The sequence below is a fragment of the Aedes albopictus genome, chromosome 3 (genome assembly GCF_035046485.1).
Source record: "Aedes albopictus strain Foshan chromosome 3, AalbF5, whole genome shotgun sequence".
NCBI lineage: Eukaryota > Metazoa > Arthropoda > Insecta > Diptera > Culicidae > Aedes > Aedes albopictus.
The window spans coordinates 373,764,492-373,779,809 of NC_085138.1; the positions used below are offsets into that span (position 1 = coordinate 373,764,492).

A 15,318-nucleotide genomic window follows, 5' to 3' on the forward strand; every position below is an offset into this window, starting at 1 on the left:
TAATACCCACGCTTTTTGCACCATTTCATTGCAAAAACGGAGAATTGACGTTCTCACCATACTAAAATTCAGCTCATTACTACAAATCTAGTACTACACCGAACGTGCCCCATTCAATTCAGTTTGCTTACGCTCCGCACGAGTTGAACAATGTAAACACTTGCTTCAACTGAGATGCATTCAAGAGCATTCAAGTGAACACTCAAGTCATTTGCTCAGTCTAAACACATCATTCCATTGGATTGAACATCTTTGAGAAGTTAGCAAGTGGAAGATTCTAAAAATCTGAAAAAAATCATAGTGGCTCAGAAAAAGGTGCTCTTTCGTATAAAATCAAAAAATCAATACATTTTTCATAATTTAAAAACCCAATTGGGTTCTTTAGGGGTATCCGGATTAATTCATAATCGGATTCCCCGCCCTAAAATTAGTCGAAATCCAAAATTTCATATTTTTTGGACATCGCGAACTATTTTTAAAATGCATTTAAAGTTTGTATGGGGAAATTTTTTTGTTCGAGTCGAACTGTCATTTTATCGATTGAACTGTCATTCTATCCACGAAAATTGAAACTGTTTTGTTAATTTAACCATCAACAAAAGTATTGAGATCCAATAAAATCACATTATACTCAGAAAAATGAGCTCTTTCGATTAGGCTATAGAAAATAGCAATATTTTATTCACTAAACAACCCAATTGTTTCTTTAATTTGTTTCGTACTAGTTCTCACAGAATTCTTTCCGCGTAGCTCTACTTTGGATTCATTTGAAGTTTTTTTTTCTGAAGTTTTCTTAGTTTTGAAAGGTGTTCCCAAGATTCCATCCAGAGGATTTTCCGGATTTGATCTCAGAAGTCCGAGACTTGAGATTTTTCCAATATTGCTGTCGGGATTTCGGCAAGATTTTCCTGGGATATCTACCGAAATTCCACCAAGTATTTCCGTCGGGGTCTCACGAGGGAGGAGCACCTGCCGGAATTTCATCCGAACGTCTTCCTCGGCTGCTCCTTCCAGAGTTTCTCCCTGGATTATTTCTTATGGATTCCTTCCAGAAATATTTCCAAGATGTATCCAAAGTTACTGGAAAAACTTGTAATTAGAAGGCACGAAATGTTGCTGATTGACAAATTGAGAGATGAAATGTGTGAAAAAAAAACGCGTTCTGGTGGGATTCGACTCCATGACTCCGTATTCACTAGACTGGCGCTTTAACCAACTAAGCCACAGAACAGGTAACGATTCTGCGGAATAGAAAGCCAAAATACTCCGAAGCCACACCGTGAACACTCCTACACAGACAAACAGACGTAACACTTCGAACATTTTTCGATTCAAATCATTGTCACGGAAACAAATTCGCCCAATGCTAAAAGGACTAAGTTTGGCCGACCATCAACTAGGTGGCGGTAGTGAGCAAACGTCAGACTCGAACAAAACCGATGCGAGCGCCACGGGTGGGCAGTTGCCCAACTATCATGTTTTGAAAAAGACCGATAAATCGGTGTACGATGGGAGTTATCAGAGTGTTACGTCTGTTTCTCTGTGACTCCTATTTCACAAACCCATCTCTCTTTCGGCATAGATGCCAATCCACAACACACTCGCGTCTGTGCTCACTAACATTTTTTCACAAATTTCATCTCTAAATTTGTCAATTATAGTAACATTTCGTGCCTTCTAATAACAAGTTTTTTCAGTATGTTTAAGACATATCAGCAAATCTGGTAAAATGTCAGTAAAGGGCAATATGTGTCATTGTATCCAGTTCCTTCATGAATATCTCTTTGTGGTTTCCCGGGATGCCCATCAAACAGTTACTTCCGGGTTTTTTTTTTTGCGAGATTTCTGCAAGTTTTTCCACAGATTTCTTGTCCTCGCCTGTAGTTGTTTCCGGAAAACCCCCATTAGTGGTTTTCAGAGTTCTTCTTGGAATTTTCCTAATACTTCCTTCTGGAATTACTCCCAGGGTTTGTTTCCGAGTTTTTTTCCAGTTTTTATCTGGATTTCTTTCGAAGTTCCTCTCGAGGTTTTTCCAATATGTCTTCCCGGAATTGCTTGCGAAATTTCGCCTGGATTTCTTCAGATTTTGTCCGGGATTTTCGTTAGTTATTCTGAGATAAGCTCCCGAAAAACATTCTATCCGGAATCGACTTTTAATGAAATCTCAAAAGGTACATCAAGAATCCCGAAACAATCTCCGATAGGGATCCCGGAAAGAACTTTAAGAGTAATCCCGGGATAATTATTTTAAAAAAAACCTTAGGACAATCATTGAGTAATTCTCGCTGAGACCGGCCCACTATTTACACCTCAAATTGATGGACCCCTCGTTAGTTAGAGCCACAACCATTTTTGCAGACCCCTCGATTTTGGTCAAATTTAAACCGTTACAACTCGAAAAGAGGACAGAGAGAGAGCTACTATTTACAGTTATAAAAAGTTAGGTCTGCCATATTGATTTTGGCCGCCATCTTGGATTTTTATACCAAAACTTTTTTTCACCATGTTGACAACCACCGATTCTCAAAATTTTTACATCAACTGAAAGCTGAACCATTAATACACAACATATCAAAAAATTAGAGATGTCTTTTTCAGCAATTCCAAAAGAAACCTCGGAAAAATATTCAGAATAAGTTCTGAGAAACATCCTGAGGGTAAACACTGCAAGAAATCTTCTAAGAGAAACCTCCAGAGGAACTCCGAGAGACATCCCAGGTGAAACTTCGAAAAAATCAGCGCGAGAACCTTTAAGAAATATACCAAAAGAAATTCCTGTATCAATCCCGGGAGAAACTCTACAACTCTTGAAGAAATTATAGGAAGTACTTCGGATTAACTTACGTGAGAAATTCTGTTAGCGATACAGGAAAAACCTCTGTAATAAATCGCGGTATAAACTCCTGCAGAAAATTCGCGTAAAACTGAGGAATGTTTTGCAAATCTCTCAGGTATCCCATTTTACAAAACTCTGGAAGAAATCCTGGGAAGAACTCCCAGAGAAATTCCGAGAGGAACATCGGAAGAAATAGCGGAAAGCCTTTCCTGAGGAATCCTGAGAAAACTCAACATCTGAACAATATCCTGTGGAGATTCCGAGAAATATCTAGGGAGATATCACACGAAAATTTATTTTGGTGAAATTCAGCAGGAACTCCGATAAAATCTTGCAAGGAAGTCTGGGAGCAACGACAAAAAAATAACCTCTGGAAGAAATTATTGAAAAAAATCTTTATGATTCCAGTGAAAACCTCCAAGACAAATCGGTCGGGCTTCAGGAATCCTGGATGATTCTCAAGAAGGAATCCCGGAAAGAATCACTCGAATCTTGGAAATCCAGTAGGAGTCCGGAAGAACGTCCGTTCGTTCGCTACGTTATATTCATACACGCCACTGTAACGACTCCATATTATAGAGTCATCAAAATTTGCACTTTTAAAAATTTCAGACAATTTGTTCAACCTTCATTGTGCAGTGTAGAACCGAAAACTATGAATTCCAACAGAGAAACTAGATTGTCATCAACTTCAAGAACTCGGGGGCTCCATGATTTCGATTGAGACGTAATAAAATGAATCTATTGGGAACGAATTGGTAAATTTGCTACTTTCGAAAAAGGTGAACCATTTCTATTTCAAAAACTCGTTTGTCAAATAGAATAATCTATGAATTACAACTATCTGTGTAGGGACGACGACCTAGTTGTCCGGAGACTCTGTTTAGAATAAGACAATCGGTCTTTGTAGACGTTACTCTCGTTCTTCTACCTATATTTAATCATCTCTAATCGATAGTAAAGCATAAATTTATAGGTTCAAATCGTGGTATCGAAGGTGTGTCTTCGTGTATAAATGTAGCCAGTCAGTACAATTCCATTTTATTTATTGTCTATTCTTCCGCAGCATGGAAATAGATGCTTTTAGACGTTGAAGCCGTAGTTGGTTGGATGTGTCATCATTAGGAAAGAAATCGCCCTTGTATCCGTATTAGTTAAGGAGCTTTTTTTTATTACATTAACATGATTTCGAAAGTTTACATAATTTCTTAACCGAATCAGAAAAACTGTAAATTGCAACCACTAGCACCATTGCTGGCTGGTTGTTGGTTGCCATTGGTGCATTCTTCACTACGCGATCTATTGGATGAACTGTGGCGGAGTTGGTTTTTCGAATTCGCCCAACTCGGCGTCGTAATACAGGGCGGCGCGGAACGGTCTCAGTTCCCATGGGACCTGTAAAGTGGATAAGGCTCATTTCAATGCGGTTCCTAACAATGATTTTTTCTTTATTATCTTTATTAAAGAGACTAGCTGCTGAATACTACTCGAAGTAAGAGGGAGTAAGGAAAGTAATGAAAGATAACGGTGGATAGATACGCAAGCGAGCGATAAGAGAAATTGGACAGAAATTGAAATTAACAGAGGGCCATTGTTGAGCAACACAATCACAACGACGATCTTCTTGCTATGCGTTCTTGAGTTGAACGGCTAGGTAATAGTAATAGATGCATACTACTTTCCCTAGACTGGCCTTACTCCCTCTTACTTCGAGTAGTACTTGGAGTAGTATTCTATCACCGAAAAAAGCCAATTAAAATTAATTATGATAAAGTCATGCGGTGCCCAGCCAACACAAAATCTTATATGATGTTGAATAGGATGCTAAAGTGGAGGCCATATGCGTACATACTTCCATTTAACAACGTGTAAAGTGTGCGTATATCGCCTCCACTTTTGCATCCTATTCAACATCATATGCGATTGTGTGTTGACTGGGTGATTAAACATAGTGAATATAAATTTCTCAGTTTTTCTAATGTTTTTGTTAATTTTCTTAATGTTAATGTTCTCACCCTAAGAACAAATTGAACAATTCAAAAATTTTGTTGATCATTTCTTTCGTTTATTAGTTATATGGCTACAAATGAACGTTATCTTCCGCTACAGAAGCACGTTATCTTCCATTTAAGGCATTTGACTTTATCTTATTTTATCTTTGGTTGATTTTGCTTCACATTCACCCACTCTTTCATAACAGTGCAAAAGAACAGCCTATTTTAAAAGAAGGAAAAATCTCAGATAAAGAATGTTTTTTAGTGGTTTGGTGCTAACCGACTCTTTATCAATGAAACTTAAAGGGACAAATCGACCATAGAGTTCAGAGCTCAACTACCATAAACTACACAAAAGCGCCACTGGGAAGAAAAACCTTCGATAAAAAGAAGGAACAATTAGGTACATATGTTGTAAATTTTATCAGTTGATCCGTAAAGAAAATGTAACTCTAAAAGAAGGAAAAATCTCTGATGAGGTGAGCATTATAAGTAGCATGAAGTACAACCTGTATGACAATGAGCCATGCCGATCATTCTGCCTGTGTATTCAATGAATATTCGGCCTAATGTCCATTCGAGCTATTCTTCATTCATATCTATGAACTTCGGCCTAGTAACGGTCGGCTGTACTCTTTTTCCTAGTTATGCAAAAATTTATATTTAGCACGAATATCCTCTCCTCTCTCTGGAAGGGCTCACAATATCATAGACATTCCACGCCTTTAAAAATGTCCACTTGCCAAATTTTGTTTATTTTGCACATATTATGCTGACATTCTCTGCATTCTGTTTCATTAGGATGTTGGGGTGTTGCTCCCAGATGAAGGAGGGGTCAACTTTTGAAACATTCCTTGCCTTCAAAACCCTTCACATGCCAATTTTTTTATTACTTGCTTGATTAACTTTTAAGTAGTGAGTCATGATTTTACTTTATGAGAGCCTTTAGCATTACTTACCACCTTAGAAACATTTCTGGTCTTCACAAACCTACACATTTTTGACTAAGAAGAAGTTTAAACTTTTATCTGTACATGCTTATTACCTGGTAAACACAGTTTGTGTTTAGTTGTCTGATTAAATTTTATCTTATGTCGGTCTTATCTTTTTAGAATAACCTGGAGTGTAATGCGAAAGAATTACTTATTTTTAAATGAAGAAAAAATCTCCGATCAAGAATTTAGCAGTGTGACTTGAAAGAACAGCATATTATTAAAAGAAGGAAAAATTTCAGATGGTGTGAGAAGCATAAATATCGGGAAGTATCTGTGTGACAATGCCGGAATGATGATCATTGTGGCTGATGGCATTTTGATTAAATGACCATGCTGCCTAATGTCCATTCGGGATATTGTTCATTCGGTTGCATGACGTACGGCCTAATGGTCCTTTCCGTTTTCATAGATGGAAGGGAACTCTCAATATTATTGACGTTTCCAGCCTTCAAAAACCAAATTAAGTTCCCTTTGTTTTGTAAACATCTGGAGGAATGACACTTTCTTTGCTAACTGAAGAAATCCGCATTTACTCGTTGCTAACCGTCGTTAACCGCCTCTAACTGCTATGCCGCTCAGTTAACAGCGGTTTGCGACGGTTAGGAACGGACAAATGCGGATTTTCCGGTTAGAAAAGGATATGTCATTCCTCTCGGTAACTGTTGGGTTACACATTGTTGGTTTTTGTTTTGAATTTCATGTTGAGTGTCGAACCCATCACGTTTCTTGTGTAAATCAGAAGGAAAATATAACAGAAGTGTAAGGGTCAAGTACAGCTGTAACTGTGTTGTCGCTAAAAATATGTAACATTGCTGTAGAAATGAGCGGCAATTAATTAGAATATAATTTAATTATTATTAACTCTTAAAAAAAATTAGAATTTTAGCACCTATTGTTAACAGGTGTCAGTGCACTGTGGTTTTTAACACTTTATAAGGCGTTGTTAACCATATTGTAGGCTGACCATCCGTCCCGTATTTAACGGGACAGCAAAATTTTCAAACACTTGTCGCTGGAGCATAGCTTACGTTTTTGACTTAATTATTCATTCTTTCCAGCTCAAATAGCATTATTAACAACATGCAGTTCTGACTTTGGACATTGATTTCCTTTTTGTTGAATTTCCAAAATGTGTCCCGTATTTAAACGGGACAAATCTGGTCAGCCTACCATATTGCCACCAACTTTTTTTTCTTGATAACAACTAATATCGTAATTCTCTTTCGGTTCACTCATACGGGGTTTACTACGTGGGTTTGTGTTTGATTCTGAACTAAGTTTAAATCACAATTTGTGAGCTGTTTGTTGACTGAAAAACGATCAAATTTTACTGCTTGAAAAAATTAGCTCAAACTTACTGTAAAACCGATGATTTTGTAAATATTTTAAGAAAAAATCAAATTACTGGTTTATATGAGCTAAATTACGCAGTGTATATTATCGGTTTAGCCTTTTTCCACTTCGAAATCTTATTTCAGGCTGTTTTTCGCAGTCTTAAGCAGAAAAGTACATCAAACGGGCAGTGGCAAGAATATTGCCACCAACGCCGGTGGCCTAAACGGGCAGTGGAAACTATATTTCCACCAGTGTTTTTGGGCTAAATGGGCAGTGGCAACAAAACAAAAATGTTTTTTTACATATAATCTTGCATATAATCATTTCCATAATAGTCTGCGTGGACACCTCGTTTAATTTTGTCGGTCTTATAAAGGGTTAATAGTGCAGTGGTAAAGAGGAAGAGTACTGCTCAGGTAAATTTGAATACCCTACACTATTACTGGAAACAGTTTTTAAAATGAACCGTCCATTAGGACCTCTTTGTTTGGATCTTTTAATAGGTCTCCGTCCAGCACATGGCTCGGCCCGCGGAACCGGGAACCGCCTAACCGTAAAATACCGTGAGTCCTCATAGGAGGATTAATAGCTCGGGTCGAAGGCCCTAAACATAAGGGAGCTTTCCATTCTTTTGGCCGTCCAAAAGGTGTGGTTAGCCCACGACTGGCCGATTGCGTTCAACAGCATATGCCAACACCTCCAACCCAACCCCCCCCCCCCCCCCCCGCCCTTCCCCCACAACGCCCGCTGGTCCGTCCCGTCGGCTGAGTGTCGGCCCCGCTCGCTTTGCCATCCGGTGAGATTTCCGATCGCACAGCTCGTCTGGAGTCGCTGTGTCGGCCAAGGAACCCCCCACCAACAATCAGCAGCGGTGTGTACCTGTATAAAACCATATATTTTGGGACATAATTTAACAAATTAAAACAAATTTAATTACCCAGCCGGCACTGTACTATTGACCGATTCGTTTCAATGCTGCCGATCCATTCCCGGGAGCCGGTCATCACTGTGACAAAGCCGCAAAGCTCTGTTGATGCGGCCTATACCGCCCTTCTATCAGCAATGCAAATGTGTCATTTTTGAGGTCAGTGGAGCACCGCACTCTAGATTGGTTATGTTGCTTTTGACTGTTAAGCTTTTCTCTCAGCACATTTTTGTTTCATTTGTATGGGAGCCCCCCTTTCCAGTGGGGGGAGAGTTCTCACACTATGCTAAGAACCTTCCCCGGCCCCAAATGTACCCACATACAAAATTTCACACCGATCGGTTCAGTAGTTTCCGAATGCATAGCGGTCAGACAGACAGACAGACAGACAGACAGACAGACAGACAGACAGACAGACAGACAGACAGACAGACAGACAGACGGAAATTCATTTTTATATATATAGATAGATAGATATATATAGATAGATATATATATATAGAAGATTTTCAGCCCGTGGCTGATTAATCTTCCTAACAATGATAATATTTCTTTTGCAAAGATATTTTTTTCTTTCTTCCTTTCTCGTTAACGTTAAGGTGAAACATCAAGAAATCCCATTGCAATTTTGCATACAAACTTTAGAGACACAAATTTGACGAACAAAGCATCAAATCAAGTCGCACTTGTTTATCCTGGCTTTGCTCACTTGCAAAAAGAAGCAGATTTTCCAAATCGAGAGCATTTGTTAACGAATTTTCAAGATTGGTGCTCTTGAAAACGTGAGTAGGGGACCAAGTCGGCCATTTTGGCAGCCTGTATTCTCTGAAGTTTCTCCTTAATCAGGACTGTTGATTTTATATAACGAACCAGGCTTTATGCTTTGTACAACGGTGTAGTACTAGAGTTGTAAGGAGCTGATTTTTTGTATGGTGAGAAGGTGAATAGGGCGCAATCAGTGAAGTACTGGATTGAAAGTAGTGAGCTGGATTTTTGTATGGTGAGATGATCAATTCTCCATTACTGCAATGAAACGGTGCAAATAGCGTGGGTATTATGGTTTCTTGACTAATTTGATGCTGTTTGAGCAAAAGTTTAGGTAACTTAATTGTTGTATTATTTATTTCTTGCAACTTCAACAACACAGTTACCCAAACTTTTGCGGAAGAATGAGAACCAAGGAATCTCGAAGAGGGATTGAACAAATAAAATCAAGTGACAGAACGCGATGATGTGGGAGAGCTAGACGGAATGAAAGAAAACAATGGGATCTAGTGATTTTACCCGCTGGAAGGAGCACAATTGGTTGCCAATGGTTTTACAAGGTCAAACGAGATGCGACAAGAAAGATTACGGAGTTCATAGCACGTTAAGACAGCGTTTCTCCACGGTAACCATAAGGAGATTTTTATGAAGCAGCGTCCAGGGTTCGCGGATAAAAAAAAACAAGAGAATAACGAATAAGGTGTGTCGTTTAAAGAAAAGCATTTATGATCTATAACAAGCAGCACGTTCATGAAACCTCCGATTGTATCTTGTACAGGAAGGATTGCGTTGCACATACATACTTATTTAAGAAACTTCGAATGGTTAACATTGCTATGTGCTATGTGGACATTCAGAGTTTGTGTAGCGAAATATTCTTTGAGCCGCAACCAATCCTCGTCGGAGTGCCAAAGCGAAGTATTCTAGCGTTATTCATTTTTAACCTTTTCTGATTATAAGATAAATTGAAAGATCTACGCAGTAAAGACCCAGGTCATCCTTTCTTTTCCGACTCTCAATCCTCAGCACTTATTCTTAACCTTTCGTAACACGCGCGGTTGGCCACCACCGGCAGCATAACGCTAATGCTGAGTACAAAAAGCGAGATTTTTTCAACGTGTTGTACAAAATACTACAGCGCGATCGCTCGAGAGTCAATGTGAATAGTAGAAAGAATCTTGACCGAATCGACGGTGATGTAATTCAATAGCTGACTACTCGAACTCGCTGAAGAGGTTTCGTCAGCATATATGCAAGCATCGATTCCGTCGGACAATAGCGTAGACTGATGATTTTCCTCTCTTGCAGATCACGAACAAAGAAGTATGGTAAGTGGGGGCAGGATGGGTCACCTAAGAAATGGACCCCTATAACTGTCTGAATATAAATCGCATTTCTCTGTATTCTACCACGACTCTCAGATACACTAGTCAGCTATGATATAAAAGTATAGAAAGGTCATAAAGTTTGAAACCTGCTTCTTGACAAGCAATTTTCAAAACATGACCCATCTTGCCCCACCTCATTTTTACGGGGGCAAGATGGGTCAGCTATCAGAAAACTCGATTTTTCTCCAACAAAAAATACTATATCTTCTATTTTTTCTCTATACATCTAAGCTTCACAGACGTACAGATTACATGAAAAAAGTGTTGAAACATATCGGTAGATTATTCTCAGAACTAGAAGATTTTTGTTCAGATAGCCATGAACGGACTTTGAAAACTTATATTTTTTTGTAGGAAAATTTCAAAAATAGTTTCACAAACTCTCAGTGCTCTAATTGCTTCGATAATGTAGGTCACAGAATAGCCTTTCAATGAAGAATAAAACATTTTCAAAAACTATGCAAACATACCGAAAAATTAGGGTGACCCATCTTGCCCCGTCTACACAATACACGTAGTTATAAGGAATGTATAGCATAAGGAGTATAACGAAAAAATATTTTATTTTTTTCTGTGCAAGGAACGTAAAGAATTTTTAAAACAATATATCACTTTTTTGTGTATCCACTTCGTTCATCTGGGATAATTATTGAAAGATTCAAAAAATATATAGTACGGTTGAAAACGGTACTGACCCATCTTGCCCCCTGACCCATCTTGCCCCCACATACCATACTTGGTTTTGATAAGCTTGCTGCGCCGCTCGGTTTTGTCGCTCTCCACCAGCTTGGTACAGCTTTGGTTGTCTTCGAGCACTATTGTTGGACGCTGAGCTTGTCCGATCTCCTCAAGCAATCTTCTGGTCCAGCAAAGCTCTTGCCATCCCTCGGATAGGGCATCGAATTTCGCTTCGGTGGAACTCAGTGCCACAGTGCAATTTTGCTTTCGGGATCCCCACGCAACGACGCCGCCGCCAAATAACAGCAGGTGACCGGAGTTTGATTTCCGATCGCGGTAGTTTCCTGCCCAGTCAGCATCAACGAACATCTGTAGTCCGTCCGCACTGGAACCTAGTTGCAGCTTGTGGTCGCTGGTGGCGGACAAGAAGGTAGCGCAGAACTTGCGGACTGCTTCAATCCATACAGGATCCTCCTTAAACGACACACGGTGCGGTCGTCATCGGCAGCTCCGACTGCCGCATGTAAATCGTTTCCTCCAGTTCGGCATTCAGATACTTCGGAATCGACTTCTTCATCATCGACGACTTCTTGGACAGGAACTTCTTCATCCGGGTACGGTCGCTCTTCAGCATCAGCAACCTCCGGATCGTACTCCAGGCACAGAGAACAGACATCCAAGTCCAGTCCCGAAACTGTGTAAGGAATTTAACGGCCATTTGAAATCGGCAACACAAGTGGCAATAGCGTGGCGCTGCAATCGGTTAATTTTCCATACTAATTTAATTCACCACTTGAAATGTTTCAATTCACCACTGACTGTGGCAATATGGTGTTTGGCGGCGTTAGTGTTGTCATCGTATATTGGTTTGCAACCTTACTCAAGTGAAGATTCAAATCCTTACACAACTTTCTGAATGAAATTTGTTCTAGCCTGGATGTCTGTTCTCTGTGCTCCAGGCTTACGTAGGTCTTCACTTCTTGCTGCTTGTGGCTGGTCAATTGCAGCGGTTTCTCGGCTTGCTCGGATACTTCAGAGATGAAAAGGACATCACGGCTTTCAAAAATGGTCCTCTTCGCGGGATCATACAGTCGGTATACCTTGGTGTTCTCCTCGAAACCGACCAGGATTGCTTTTTCCGACTTGGCGTACCACTTCTTCCGAGTCTGCTTCGGAACATGGGCCATTGCCTTCGTACCGAAAATCCTCACGTGTGACAAATCTGGTTTGCGCCGCTCCATGCTTCTTCCGGTGGCAAATTATGCCCTTTGTTAGGGGAACGATTGCTGCCTTCTCCGCCGAGCTCTCTCAAGCGCTTCTGTAACGATTTGTTAATAAATTCCTTACCGTTGTCGGTGCGAATGGTTTTCAGCTTGCGCCCCGTTTGCCTCTCCGTGAGGCTGTGGAACTGGTTGAATGCGTTCAACAGCTCGGTTTCGAACTTCTGCTCGAGAAAGTAGATGGACACTCTCCTCGTCTTGTCGTCGGTGAATGACACGTAACATCTGCTTCCACCTAGTGACGCTTCCTCCATGGGGCCACATACGTCCGTGTGGTATAGTTCCAGGACCTCGTTCGCTCGCCGACACGTCTTGGGAAAAACTAGACGATTCCTTGAAGTGCACCCCGGAGACCAGGCCATTCTTCAATAGGAGGCAATCAGTGAAGTACTAGATTGAAAGTAGTGAGCTGGATTTTAGTATGGTGAGATGATCAATAGGACATATTAGTGAAGTACTAGATTTGTAGTAATGAGCTGAATTTTAGTATGGTGAGAAGGTCAATTCTCCGTTTCTGCAATGAAATGGTGCAAAAAGCGTGGGTATTATGATTCCTTGCCTAATTTGATGCTGTTTGAGCAAAACTTTGGGCAACAGTGTTGTTGTTTTCTCCATTTCTTGAAACATAAACAACATAGTTATCCAAAGTTTTGCTCAAATAGCATCAAATTAGGCAAGGAATCATAATACCCACGCTTTTTGCACCATTTCATTGCAGAAACGGAGAATTGACCTTCTCACCATACTAAAATTCAGCTCATTACTACAAATCTAGTACTACACCGATCGTGTCCTATTCTTCATTTCTGCAATGAAATGCAGCAAACAGCGTGGGTTATGATTTCTTGACTAAATTGATGCTATTTGAGCAAAAGTTTGTGTAACTGTGATATTGTATTTTTTATTTCTTGCAACTTCAACAACACAGTTACCCAAACTTTTGCTCAAACAGCATAAAATTGGACATGAAATCATATAACCCACGCTGTTTGCTCCATTTCATTTCAGAAATGGAGAATTGATCATCTCTCCATACTAAAATTCAACTCACTACTTTCAATCTAGTACTTCATTGATTGCCTCCTATAGGACAGATCGGTGAAGTACTAGATTTGTAGTAATGAACTAAATTTGTGTATGGTGAGAAGGTCAATTCTCCGGTTCTGCAATAAAATGGTACAAAAAGCGTGGGTATTATGATTCCTGGTCTAAATGGGGCACGTTCGGTGTAGTACTAGAATTGTAGTAATGAGCTGAATTTTAGTATGGTGAGAAGGTCAATTCTCTGTTTCTGCAATGAAATGGTGCAAAAGGCGTGGGTATTATGATTCCTTGCCTAATTTGATGCTGTTTGAGCAAAACTTTGGATAACTATGTTGTGTATGTTGCAAGAAAAGGAGAAAATAACAACACTGTTGCCCAAAGTTTTGCTCAAACAACATAAAATTAGGCAAGGAATCATAATACCCACGCTTTTTGCACCATTTCATTGCAGAAACGGAGAATTGACCTTCTCACCATACTAAAATTCAGCTCATTACTACAAATCTAGTACTTCAAAGATCTGTCCTATTGATGCTGTTTGAGCCAAACATTGGAGCAACAGTGTTGTTGTTTTCTTCACTTCTTACAACATAAAAAACATAGTTCTCCAAAGTTTTGCTCATACAGCATCCAATTCAGGCAAGGAATCATAATACCCACGTTTTTTGTACCATTTCATTGTAGAACCGTAGAATTGGCTTCTCACCATACACAAATTCAGCTCATTACTGTTGATATATACAACGAGCATGCCACGCTACACCTCTTTTTAGGTGGCCTCTTTATGCTGCATCCTCTTTCTCGAGGGTCTTTAGTGACAGCAGCATCATTGCGCATGGAGCGCCATTTTATCAGAAGTAAAAGTGAACTCGCTGTGTAAAGACGCATTTTAATAAAGTTTAGTTTCTTTCGTTATTTCAATAAACTCGGCATTTCATTTCACTGTAACCTTGAGCCCAATAGGTTATGGGCCCAGTTAGCGCTGGAAGTGCGTGAGTTTTGTGGACATTTGTAGCGCGGAAGCACCGGTAAAAATCGTTTTGTTTCGTGTCGAGTGTCGTCGGGAGTGCTTGTGGAAAACAAGATGGCGGACACAAAAGCGACGGTCGAAAAGTTAAACGACGGGAATTACGCGGTGTGGAAGTTCAAAATGCGTTTGCTTCTGACGAAGGAGAAGCTGCTGAAAGTGGTCACCGATCCGAAATCGACAACCGCGGATGCGGCCTGGATCTCGGACGACGAGAAGGCGCAGGCGTTAATTGGTCTGGCATTGGAGGACACGCAGCTGATTCATGTCATGACGAAGGAGACGGCGAAAGAGATGTGGGATGCGCTGAAGGACTACCACGAGCGCTCATCTCTCTCAAGCATCATTCACGTGGTGCGTCAGCTGATTACCATGCGTATGGCAGAGGATGGCAGCATGGCCGAGCATCTGAAGCAGATGACGGCATTGCGGCTTCGCCTGACTGCACTCGGCGAAGAAGTGAAAGACAACTGGTTCGTCGCGTTAATGTTGTCGAGTCTGCCGCGGTCGTACGATGGGTTAATTGTTGCACTTGAAAGTCGCCCGGATGCAGATCTTACAGTGGACTTTGTTAAAGGTAAGCTGCTTGATGAGGGTCGACGTCGCGTCGAAAGTGAGTGTCGCGGGGACAATAAAGCGTTGGTCAGTTCCGTTGAGTGGAAAAGTGCAGACAAACCGAAAGTGAAAAGGGAACGTTTGTGCCATTACTGCAAGAAGACGGGTCATATTCGGCGTGATTGCAAAAAGTTTGCCCAGGACATGCGTGAGAAGGAGAAGTCCGATCGCGCGAAGGCAAACGTGGCCGTCAAATCGGAATCCAATTTGTCAAGTCGGATCGGAAGAGCCGTTGCTCCAAGCATATCGAAGTGAAGCAGCATTTCGTGAAGCAATTGTGTGAGGACGGAAGTATGAAGCTGCAGTATTGCCCAACGGAGGATATGGTGGCTGATGTACTCACTAAACCGGTGGGTTCGACCAAGCTGCAGAAATTAGCACGCATGATGGGAATGTCATCGTAGGCTGGCAATGTTCGTTGAGGAGGAGTGTTGAT

The 15,318-nt window shown here is 40.6% G+C and overlaps 2 protein-coding genes across 4 annotated transcripts in view; one reads left to right on the forward strand and one right to left on the reverse strand.

Moving 5' to 3' along the window:
• LOC109397131 (NADH dehydrogenase [ubiquinone] 1 alpha subcomplex subunit 9, mitochondrial) overlaps positions 1-15,318 on the reverse strand; it is a 440,561-nt gene that overhangs the window by 421,521 nt on the left and 3,722 nt on the right. For 2 of the 3 annotated variants that reach the window (XM_062855652.1, XM_062855650.1), the window contains exon 3: positions 4,134-4,231. In XM_062855652.1, coding sequence (XP_062711636.1) covers positions 4,136-4,231 — 96 coding nt within the window. In that variant the 3' untranslated portion in view covers positions 4,134-4,135. Of the gene's footprint in view, positions 1-3,983; positions 4,232-15,318 lie in introns of those variants that run through there. The other variant, XM_019669470.3, reaches the window with a different exon arrangement.
• Positions 1-15,318, forward strand: part of LOC109409852 (V-type proton ATPase subunit F) — a 421,144-nt gene that overhangs the window by 30,505 nt on the left and 375,321 nt on the right. The window lies entirely within an intron of this gene.